The 12377-nt window shown below is 37.7% G+C and overlaps 1 protein-coding gene across 1 annotated transcript in view; it reads right to left on the bottom strand.

Moving 5' to 3' along the window:
• Positions 1 to 1171: 1171 nt before the first annotated feature.
• Positions 1172 to 12377, bottom strand: part of snx7.L (sorting nexin 7 L homeolog) — a 40056-nt gene continuing 28850 nt past the window's right edge. Inside the window, exons 6-9 of the mRNA XM_018258545.2 lie at positions 11163 to 11362; positions 8610 to 8699; positions 3698 to 3850; positions 1172 to 2049 (exon numbers count right to left, since the gene is read on the bottom strand). Coding sequence (XP_018114034.1) covers positions 1969 to 2049; positions 3698 to 3850; positions 8610 to 8699; positions 11163 to 11362 — 524 coding nt within the window. The 3' untranslated portion in view covers positions 1172 to 1968. The remainder of the gene's footprint in view (positions 2050 to 3697; positions 3851 to 8609; positions 8700 to 11162; positions 11363 to 12377) is intronic.

The following is a 12377-nucleotide window of genomic DNA, read 5'->3' as shown; positions in this document are numbered from 1 at the left end:
TTTGCATCGTGAAGGAAGTGCAATGACGGCTGATTGAGACAAAGGATACAAAAGAAAAATCACATTCACTTTTGATGAAAACTACATTTTGGTAGACTAAATAGTCCAGTATTAGATCATATTTATGGTCATTTAGCAACAAAAATATCTCAAGCCCCAAAATTGTATTTTTTTTGGCTTAGGATATGTGAAACCTTATACAACTGACCGTATGGAGTGAGTGACATAAAAAGTTTGTTTAAAGGAATAAGAACATCAAAAAATGAAAGTATTTTAAAGTAATGAAAATAGAATGTAGTGATGTTCTGCACTGGTACATCTGGTGTGTTTGCTTCAGAAACTCTACTATCATTTATATAGTATATCATTGGCTCTGAAGGTCTAGTGAGAAAGGTCTGTAAACAGGGGTAAATCTCTTTAACCCCTATTTAATCACCATCTTTGGGAGCTTGAAAACCACACTGGTCACACATACTTTTCATTTACATCCGCTACTGTAGTTTGCACAAATTTCCCGCAGTCAGTTGCATGTAAAACCCCATTCTTGCGTCAAAATGCACTTTTCACTTCCATATAGTTACACTAGTGCACTCAAGTCTTTTCTGCCTCCTGTTCCAATTAAAGCAAAGTTACAACTATTTAGAGGAACCCCTCAACAGGTGCAGCACAATTGTGTCTAAAGGATCAGGCACACGTCACTCTTGTGTAGAACACCAGAAATGACGTCAACTGGATTTTCAGTGCAACTTTCAACACAATTGTGTCAGATTTACAGTGAAGTGCAATTGCATTAATACTGGCACACCAGTCCCTTGCGTCTGCTAAGCTGGAGTTCTGGGACAAAACACTGCATTATGGGACATCAACAAGGAGCTTGCACTTTGCTCACTGCACTTGGGGGCATAAATGATGCCTCTTATTGCTCATGTCCAAGCAGGGTACTCCCTTATTGTGTTCTAAAAATATATAAAATTGTAATTAAGTGCATTTACTCTGGTCTAATGTTTCCGTCTGCATTTCTAAACTATTATGTTATATTTGTATTCCCTTACACTTGTGTTCGTTATTGGTTGTGTTGTATGTTATGCTGTATGTTCAATGTATAAACACATTTATCGAATAGCTATGAGAAATATGTTGGTGCTTTATAAATACATAACACATGCATTTATTGTGTATGAAAATTGCATTTTATTCTCTGTTATATCAGTGCAGAAGGTATACTTTTAAAAAAAAAACATAGAAATAAAAACTGCCCATCCATTGGTTGCCCATCTAGGCACAGCCCCATATAGACAATTTGGCTCGGTGTATAATCTTTAAAGGAAATATTGCTGTTTCAGTGTATTTTACTTAGATTGTTGCTACTCTGTGTGTGTTGTTTCCCTTTGCATTTATAAATGCAGCCTTAGAAAGCATACCTAACCACTTTTTTCTCCATCCCATGAGGGCACTGGATAGAAATTGCAACCACAATATTTGTGCAGAGGCATGTTATAGACTCATGGAGCACAGTTATAATGCCAGTAAGGCTGATGCATCAATGAAATATGCTCCATGTACATGTCCACATAATAATAATAAAATACTTTAGAACAAAGTTTACATGAAGTATAAGAAATATGTTTTAATTAAAAGGATTTGTTTTACATAATATTTAAAACATTCACTAAATACAAAATTTCAAGAATAACATACATGATTTACATAGCCCTTTCAAAATACCGTACTGTTGTTTTACACATATAAAACATTATGGAATACCTTGATAACTGAACACTTGATCCCTGAATTAACCATCAGTTCATCGGATTGGAAGAAAACACTTGGTTTGGGCAAGTGCCTTTGTAGTGACTTAGCTTCAGATGGAATAGAAATAATTAAACTTAAAAATGGCCTCTGCTAAGAAACACATCTTTGGTCAGTCAGCAATATTGTGTGGTAGAGCATACACTTAATTGGAGTGATTCAGGATTTCGCCTCTTCTTTTGTGTCCATTTGAAAATCACATGTCTGAGAAGAAAGGAACGACTCCCATAAGGCAAGGCACTAGAAGAAAACAAGTGTGAAAGTTATTCCAAATATAGTTTATCATTAGTGATGGGCGAATTTGGGGAGTTTGGCAAATTTTTTGCCTTTTCACGAATTTCGCGAAACTGCAAAAAATTTGCAGAATGGTGCCGGCGTCTCGTTTTGACACCGGCGTCCGTTTTTTTGCAAATTTGTTGGCGAAAATGCACCGGCATCCAAAAAAAGGACACCAGCGTCCATTTTTTTTTGTACGTTTAATATACTCTTATAAGATTGGATTTATGTGCCCAGAGGACCCAGTAGATGGAAAAACCCATGGAGGTTAGCAAGGTTTTGCCACTTTAGGAAACTTACGCAAGGGATACAAAAACAAAATATTACATTTACATATACAGACAATTATGTTTTGATAATAATCTAAAAATCTCAGGAAATAAACCTTTTTATGCTGTTAATAGTTCATTAATTTATATGCTAATTTCTCTGACATACTGATGAAAAGAGACAAATCCCACAGGGTGTGCTCGCCAGCTGCACCCTCTGAGTTCCATCAGTGCTCCAGGGGTAAATCCCCCTCGGCTACTCTATTATACATATAATACAGCAGATCTGTAGCAGGCAGGGGCTTCACAAAGCAGTTATAGGAACCTATGCATAAGACTGTCCCCATCAGATAAGTGAAATGCACAAAAAAAAAAAAGTGAATAGCACATTAAAGGTGATGGAACACAGATCACTTTGTCTCCCATAGGAAACAAGATGGCCAAATACACATTTGCACAGCGGATAAATGAAACATATTAAACATATGAAAATTGCCTTTGAAGGCAACTGTTAGGCAGTCACAAGATTTATATTTTTTACATGAGCCAATTCATGTTAACCTCCAGTGCAAAGGGATTTTCAGAGCTTAGTCACCCTTTTGTCGGTGTGCAATCACATACTGGATATTAAAAGGACATGTAAACCGCCTCCACCAAAATGTAATCAGTTTAAACTGCCGTTTTTGAATTTTTCGAAAAATTGTCACTCTGGTTGTTAAAAGGTTAACAGTAAGGCTGCAGCATCCTCTTAATCACCTAGAAATCCTTCTCCTTCTTTAACCCACTTGGCCCCCTCCATCAGGAATTTGCTTTGGCTGTTGGCTAATGAGCATGCTCAGTTCTTCTCAGCTCACATTACTAAACACACCCAACAGTCTAACAGCCAATGAAGAGATAGCATTACTGGTTCCCATAGAAAGTCTGCTCTAGCTGTCTGATCCTATTTTTCTTTGTTCTCTTAACCACCTTTCCTGAGCTTGGCTTAACCATTACAGTGCTCAACCCCAGCAGAACTTTATATCGAAGTATGTTGTGCCTGTGAAAACCTACATTCTGCATTGCATGAACTTTACAGCATACATGTCATTTTTGCAGGTGTCAATGTTACTGATGATGTATCAGAGGAAAAATGGCCCCCGAGTGAAGAAAGCTGCTATCTGTTTTAGGAAATTGTGATGGAGCTTGCAAATGGAGGGGGTATATGCAGTTCAAATTATGTGGCTTGGGTGGGGAACATATGCTCAACTTATATACATGGTAGGATAGGCTTTACATGTCCTTTAAAAGGACCAGACTTTATTATAACCAATGTGTCACAATTGATCTTTTCACACATAGATTACCTCTTCAAAATGGTTTATCCTGTAGTCTGCCATATCAGTAAAAGTCCCTTTTAAATCAGTCTGCATGTTTTGTTTCCATCTTTCCCAGTCCGCCTTCAGAGCATTATTTGCACATTCGACTTTATCTTCAAGTTTCTCGATCTCTTCTGTAAGCTATAGAGAGATGGATTCAGACAGAAGATGATCATAGTCTATTTCTTTCAGTTTTCAACCAATATAATAAGAAACATTTCTCATGCACACGTTTGAACCTTGAATTAAGGCCCCTGACGTTCCATGAGCAGATGGTTACGGTAGACATTTGACCATAGTGCGATATAAGTAAACAACTTACAGTTTTAGCATAATGGAAAATTAAACATATAAACCAACAGAAAACTATTAGACCCCAACTTGCCCCTGTCCTCCCCGCCTATACCCATAACTTTATATCAATAGAGGTAAAAGCAGGTGCTCAACTTTGGTGTTAGGTTGCTATATATTCCCATTTTTTGTCTGCCATTTAACAGGGCTTATTCTTCAAATAGCGGTTCCACGGTAATCCCAGATTCACAGTACTCTTTGCAAAAGCATTAATTTACACAGAGTTACTTGTCCGGTTATTATACAGATCTACTGGTGCCAACAAGAAAAAATTAACAACGCCCTGTAAAGCACCCTGAAGTTACGATAGTTTGGTCTTATGCACCACCCTATTGTCTATAGTTGTAGAATTGAAGCACAGTACATATGAGACTGGGGGAAGGTACTAATGCGATATAGTCTGAATCCCGTTTATTACTATTGTTTAACTTAGGGCCTTTGCTTGTCGGGCATGACATAAATGGAATATACTCACAAACTGTTATTGATGCTACTCCGGTCTTATATAAACATTAAGGGTTTACATTCTCCCAATGAGGAGAGCGGTGTCGTGGTGCAGCATTCAGGCGAGTCTCGATCCATTGCATGGCCTCCTCCGGTTGGTCGAAGAAAATGGTGGAGTCTCCTGTGGTGATGCATAGTTTTGCTGGAAACAACATCGCATATTGAGTTTTGTCCGATTGAAGTCTACGTCGAACTTTAGTGAAAGAGCTGCATTTTTTCTAGACAATGGTAGAAAAGTCCGGATACAGCGAGAACTTTGCGTTTTCTTGCATGATTTATCCTTTGTTCCTAGTTGCCCGAAGCGCAGCATGTCTTTAAAAATTCAGCATTTTAAGTACCACGGCTCTTGGGAGGAGCACCCGGAGGGGACCTACGTGCTGGGACTCGGTGGGCCCTCTCTATCGCAAATTGCTCTGAGAAAACTTCAGGGCCGAGCTTATCTTTGAACCATGTCTCCAGGAAAGTTTCCATGTAAGCACCCTCACTTCTTTCTGGGAGGCTGATCACCCGAAGGTTAGATCTGCGCTGCCTGTTCTTGAGGTCATCAACGTGCGCTATTAGAAGCCGTTGATCTTGCTGGAGTTGCTGCACTTGCCTCTAAAGTGGGTTAATGCCATCCTCCACCGATGCGGCGCTCTGCTTCACCCGTGAGCTCGCGCCGTTTCTGCATGTCATGGCGAATAAGGGAGAGATTCACCATGATCTCTTCTATCTTGGACGTCACAGAAGCTGCTGTATCGGAGCGTTTAGATGATAGAGATGCTTTAGAGCTGGTAATCCACAACATTAGAGATTGAAGGGTGAATTCTAACGGTTGCATCGTAAACCCCTCAAACTGAGGGGATTCAGAGTTGGAAGTTATATTGCCAGATCCGATTACTTGTTTCGTAGTTTGGCAGTAGGTAATAGGATCAGGATAGTTGAAATTGCGGGAACTACAGCTTCACACGTCCGCTCTTGTTCACATCCCAACTCCGCCCCCCCAAATTAAAGTCAATATTTAATTTAAATCATTAATACCTGGGTGTGATTTGCATTGAGGATTAACAATTCAGATGGATGTTAGTGCTAAGTGCTGCCTCAGAGATTTGCAAGGTCATACCGCCACTGAACATGAACACATATGACTGCTCAAAGCAGCATACATTTCCATTTATTGGCCTTTCCTCTGTATTTCCCTGACCATTTGGAAAGTGTTGGTAAATAGGAAAAATATTTAAGTTTTGGAAATTCTTCTGGATTCCCTATTTCAATTCTTCATCAAACTATCTTTAAGAGCACTTTAAATAGACTACATAAATGACATATACAAAACAAATATGTGCCTTTAGATAGGATGTTTTAAAGAAAAAAAAAATCTCTCTTCTCCATTGTAAACCATCTGTTGCTCTATTGACAAAAATAAGATTTTCAAACCAAATGAAGATACCCTTGGGCAAGAATAACCTGAAATGTACTCACAGATTGTGTTTTCTACACAGAAGCTTTTAATACTGGCACATAAAAACCCCTGCTCATTATGTTGGCATCCATGATGGTTTTGTAATTTGATAGTCAGACTGATTTGATTTAAGAATACCGATATACAGTTATCACAAATGCTGCATTATTGCAAAAAGAATACCAAGATTTTACAAATATTAATACAATTTGCATATATGCCATGTGTTATTAATTTTACACCTTGTGATATCACAGCCGGCAAAATGAAAATAATTTAAATTAAAAAAAAGGAAGCAGTAAACAGTGCTTTTTTTGCTTTGTACAAGTAACAGATGTGTGGCCATATATGCTAAATCTAGGCTTAATGAGGGGTTAACTTTAAGTTAAGCTAATTTTTCTGTTATACAAAGTCCTATTGTTAGTAACTTTTCATTTGGTCTATGCTTTTATCATTTTTGAATTATCTTCTGCTGCCTTTTCCAGCTATTAAATGGGTTCTCTGGTAGCCAAAAAAAATGTTGCTCTGTCAGGCTACAACCATATTGTTACTATTTATTTATTATCTTTCTATTCAGGCAAACAAAACCTAATTAAAAATTACAAGGAATGAAAAATGAAGACCAATTGCAAATTGTCTCAGTATATCACAATCTGCATCAGACTAAAACTTAACGGTAAACTACCCCTTTAGGGTGGTGGCAGACTGGGAGATTAGACGCCAGCGACAAATCTACTCTATTATGGGCGACTACTCTCCCCAAATGCCTTCCTGCTGGTAAGAGTGCAAATCGCTGGCGGGATGGCATTCGAATCGATTCGGATTTCCAAAGTTTTCTCGTGAGGCAACTCGGAAATCCAAATGATTTGTAAGCGATTTGTTTTCTTGCAGGTTGGAAGGCATTTGTGGAGAGTAGTCGTCAGCAGCAAAGAAGATTTATCTCTGGGACTAAACTTCCTGTATGCTTGACCTTAAGTCAAGCACCTAAGAGGAAACAAAATAAGTGTTATACTAAGACAGGCAACCATGTTTTGTATTCCACAGTAATGGGGGGGGGGGGAACTATAGGCATCCAATGCTTTCACTGGTGTTTTAAAAAAAATGGTGGTGAAATACATTTAATATTGCTAACTCAACAGATTAAAAAAAAAAACAATACTGAACACAACAGTTACCAAGCAGAGTGATTTTAGGTGATTGTGTAGCCCTATGTAAAACCTAAAAGCAGAGAACAATTAGCAAATGCGAAGTAAAAAAAAGCATTAGTTGTTACTGCTTTGTGTTTGTTACTATAACAACTTAAGGAATTTCCCAGCTGTTTACGTTTTTCTACTTGATTTAGATGCCTTATGTGAGGTCTGTGGTTGTAGCCAGGGTCCCCCCATCATAAATTTTGTCCCTGTACAAGCTATTTATATGGGGCCTTGATAAACATAAGAGCTCAGTATCAAAACGTTTGGCCACGCCCCTTGTGTGTGCTACACAAATGATCAACTAGCAGGTAGGCAAGACAAAAAGGTTGAATATTTTGGATGTATTTTTCTCCACTAAAGCTACTATGATACACCACTGCTTTTCAGTAAAATCATTGATGAGTTTGTAACTATAGAGGAAACTGCAACTGCTGGAGGGCCCATGAGATATAGGGGGGCCTTGTGGAACTCCTGAGCAGTTGCAATATATGTTCATAGTAAATGTCTTGCCAAAGTTTAGGGGCCCAATGATGCTGCTGTGAGGCCCAATAACCAGTCAAATTTCTTTTGGGACAGATTCACCCCATCACTAATAAGTAACTAATTTAAATAGTTCCATTTAAGAAGCTGCTAATTAGAAGTCAGTTCATTGGGGGCAGTTTGCCCTGAGCTTATTGATTAATACCTTTGCTACATAAGTTTCTTCAAAAGTAATGCTAGTTTTTGCAGGAGATGCGTAAACTGCATAAGTTAAGTGGGTCAAATGATCTTGCTACAGGGCCCAATAATTAGTAGTAGTTCATTTAAACAGTTAAAAATAATTAATGTGCTAATTAATCAGTGAGTTCATCAGGGGCAAGGAAATCAAGTTTTTTCATTCATTGATGGTCAGTGGAATTTGCCCCTGCCTGCCATTGTTAAGCTTCTCAGCACTGTACTTACTTGATATGTAAGCTTCTATATAGGTTATATTCCTAGGCAAGTCAGGGCAGTTTCTGCAGAAGTTACTGTACATAAAGTGCACAAGTTTTAATATAACTCATTGTTTTTTCATAAATATTACGTAACATTACATTAAAAAAAAAACAAAAAAAACCTCCTAGAAGATATTTGCTGATCTAGCTGCAGCACAAAGTCTTCTTTCTGGTAGAGTTGGGCCAGGCCGGCCAAGGCGCCAACTAGGCGTGCATGCTCACAGCCGGTGAGGAAAAATGGGGACCGGACTAGGGGTAGGAAGCAGAGAGGGTATGTGCCTGGTGCCCCCCCCCCCTTTGCATGTGCCTACTGACTACTCCTAGTTCTGGCCCTGCTTTCTAGCTTTAGACTACATCTTAAAGAGCCTGAAGACAATGGCACTTTTCTTTGGCACAATAAGATAGCTACCGGATGATACAAGTTTCTACATACTTACATTGTCTGTATTATCTGCCTTTTTATTGCTTGAAGCTTCCACTTTATAATCATATTCAGCCTGAATTTGGTCCCTTCTTTTCATCACCCCCTTAAGACAAAGTACAATTACAATTATACAGAAGCAATCAATTCCAGTATTATAACTGAAATACACAGTACTGCAAAAGTATAAAATATAAATGCATTAAAATGATTACTACAGTAAGAACTAAGTTTCTAGATCTACAGTCATTAAAACCAACGTAAAGTTTTTCCTTTTTTAACATATGTAGACATATCCATATATGATCTTCACACAGTACCCTATGATATGGGTGGTTACAAAAGAACTAACTTTATTATATTGCTAATCAATTAATTTATATACATAATGTGTTTAATATGGACCTTGACAATCCATTCGCCATATTGCAAACAGTCATTATGGGATCCCCGGAGGCACTTTGCAATGCTACATAAATGGCCAAAAACATTTTTGCCCCTGCTCCCAGAAATAATTACTACTCTTATTAATCACTGGGCTAAACTAGAAAAATGAAAGGGGGGATCTAAACCTAGGAATATATACACATCTACTGCTCTGAAGAAACTCTGGTCTTTTGGGGGCCTTTCAATACTGCCCACTATAAGGGTATAAAATGGCCCAATGATTTAACGCACAGAGGCAATATTATTCTGTTCTGACCTCTTAAAGAAATATTAGAGAAACCTAATCTACAGCCATATAGATTTTTTTATAACTAAGGCATGCCTTCAAAGCCCAGTCACGTCAATAACTCTATGGAAGTATAGCCTATGGAACCCCATGCTGTTGCATAAACGGATTCTTAATATGTTAAACAGGCAGCTGGATGGTGAACGGGAAGAAAAAAGAAATACAAATTTGTAGAATATTCTTATTGCAACACGTGATTGGTTGAGCCAGTTCAAGTATCTTCAAAAAGCTTAGACAGGTCTAGGGATGCATCGTGTCCCAAGTTCTATAACATTAACTCCATAACATATTACCTGGGATTGCACCCAAATTAATAAATATCAGACTGATGTTATAAATTATTTAACTGAATAACTAGTCCTTTCTGAGTTAAAGCTCCAGAGGTGTGCCTACTAGGTTTAGTAGATTAATTAGTTCTCCACAAATCAGATGAGAGCAACTTGGTTTTATGTAAATAAACTTATAAACATGAAGTGATATACATTGCTAGAGGCTCCCTGCAGAAAACTGAGAAAATAAACTCTTTGGCTAGAAGCCAACCCACCGTTTGGCCTCCCTAATGAATCACTACAACTTGGAAAACCCAACCTGCGTCAGCCTAACAAAATGTACTAAATAACAAGTTGGTTTTTGTATTATTTGAGGTTAATTTTAAAGAAAATGTATAAATGCTACAAAAAGTAAGTTGTGCAATATTACTGAATATCATCTTTACATATCAAAGATCAAATAGCTTATTATAATAATAATAATATCCACCTCTGAATGGCTGAAGAAAAACAAAATGAAGACTTTGGAGTGGCCTAGTCAAAGTCCTGACCTGAATCCTATTGAGATGTTGTGGCATGACCTTAAAAAGGCGGTTCATGCTAGAAAACCCTCAAATAAAGCTGAATTACAACAATTCTGCAAAGATGAGTGGGCCAAAATTCCTCCAGAGCGCTGTAAAAGACTCGTTGCAAGTTATCGCAAACGCTTGATTGCAGTTATTGCTGCTAAGGGTGGCCCAACCAGTTATTAGGTTCAGGGGGCAATTACTTTTTCACACAGGTTTGGATTTCTTTTCTCCCTAAATAATAAAAACCCTCATTTAAAAACTGCATTAAAAACTGCATTTTGTGTTTACTTGTGTTATCTTTGACTAATAGTTAAATGTGTTTGATGATCAGAAACATTTTGTGTGACAAACATGCAAAAGAATAAGAAATCAGGAAGGGGGCAAATAGTTTTTCACACCACTGTAGGTTCTCCTAACTGAACCACTAAACTCTTTTTTACATATTTGCCAGCTCACTGGAGATATAGCCAGTTGAAGCTCCTCTACTTCTGTGTAGATTGCTTCCGCCATCTTCATGCTGATATTGTCACTTCCTCCCAAGCACTGATAGATAATGCGCATGCACAGGATCACATAGCAAGAGAGGTGAGGGGTGAAAAAAAGTTTCAAAGATGGCTGTGGAGAGCAACGAACATGCAAATTTCCCGGGGCAGAGCTTCCAAACAAGGAAAGAAGTAAACAGAGCAGTTGATATACAGGTAGTCCAATTTCTTGGCTGGCACTAGAAGATTGTAGCAATTCTACTGAGCACAGAGCAGCACTGAAGGGGTATATTACTATACATAATATGTTTAACATATACAGATATACTTGCGTTTATCCTTTCCTTCTCCTTAAAAAAAAAAAAAAAAGAAAAGAAAAAGAAAACTAGTTTTGCCATTGGGTGTTTGTAAGTTAAATAAATCATTATCATAATGGACAAAGAGAAGTAAAGGAGATTCATTAAAAAAATAACAGTAAACTCTACTTTAAAGAAAAGAAAACAATTGTTTACTTACAGAAAGGGTTTCACTGTACAGAACATACTCATGAATGATTGGAATTAATTCTCCTGAGAGTTTCAAATTCAGGGTGTCTGTGACTTTACAGCACTTATCAATGCAGCTAGCCATCCCTTTGAAAGAGTCTACAAGTTCTTCCTCAGATGCAGACCACAAAGTGTAAACAGGGCCGTACTCCTTCAATTCCTCATAATAGTCTAGAATAAAAAAAGACTAGAAGATAAATTTTATTTGATTTAACAATAAACAAAAACATGACATACAGCTTGGTGTGCTTTGTTAAGTTACCTGTAAAGTAAGTCAATGTACTGTAGGTTGCAACTTGTACATTGGTAGTACCATGGCACCAAAAAAGCATCCTGACGACGGTTCAGAGAGAACCGAAACGCGTTGATGTGGGGTAGATTGTAACACTCCAATAAAAAAGTATTTTTCACAACACCCGTGAGTGCTCTTAAATGATCCAATATATATATATATATATATATATATATATATATATATATATATATATATATATATATATATATATATATATATATATATATATATATATATATATATATATATATATATATATATGCTTTTTTGGTGCCATGGTACTACCAATGTACAAGAGTATATCATTGTTGAAAGCTGATCAATCTGTTAACTGGTTACAGAAACTTGAGAATAGTGTCCAACAATATCGTCAGGAGCTGGTTGTGTTCAAACAGGCTAAGATTATTAAGGTCAATCAGGATTATAAGGACCGAAGGGTTTATGGTTGGCTGATTGGGAGGTCTGATAATGAGAGAAGGCCCAGGAGGAGGTTTAGGAAAACGAGGGATTTGTCTACTGTAGACAGCTCGGGGGATTCACCCACCTCTGATATTGAGACCCCACAGGCAACAGTATCATGTGCTATACAGGAAGAGACTGGTGGGAGTGGTCGGACACAGGTTCATTTTTTAGGGGCCACAGGAGGAAGAGGAAGCACACCAGAAGGGGTGGTGGTAAGCCGCAGAGGCAGACCACCCAGAAAACCAGTACAGTAGTGTTTAATTTGAGTAACCATGTTTTGAATCCTGGCGAAATTTCTCTTCTCTCACGAGGTTTATCATTTGTACCAGTAACTAGAAATTATGCTTTTGGATTGGAAGTGGATACATATAAATTACAACGTAAACTAAAACTACGGGATTATTTTAAGGATAAACCAAGTGAGAACCA

This window comes from Xenopus laevis, chromosome 4L (assembly GCF_017654675.1).
Source record: "Xenopus laevis strain J_2021 chromosome 4L, Xenopus_laevis_v10.1, whole genome shotgun sequence".
Lineage (NCBI taxonomy): Eukaryota > Metazoa > Chordata > Amphibia > Anura > Pipidae > Xenopus > Xenopus laevis.
This window is presented reverse-complemented; position numbering and strand designations above follow the sequence as displayed.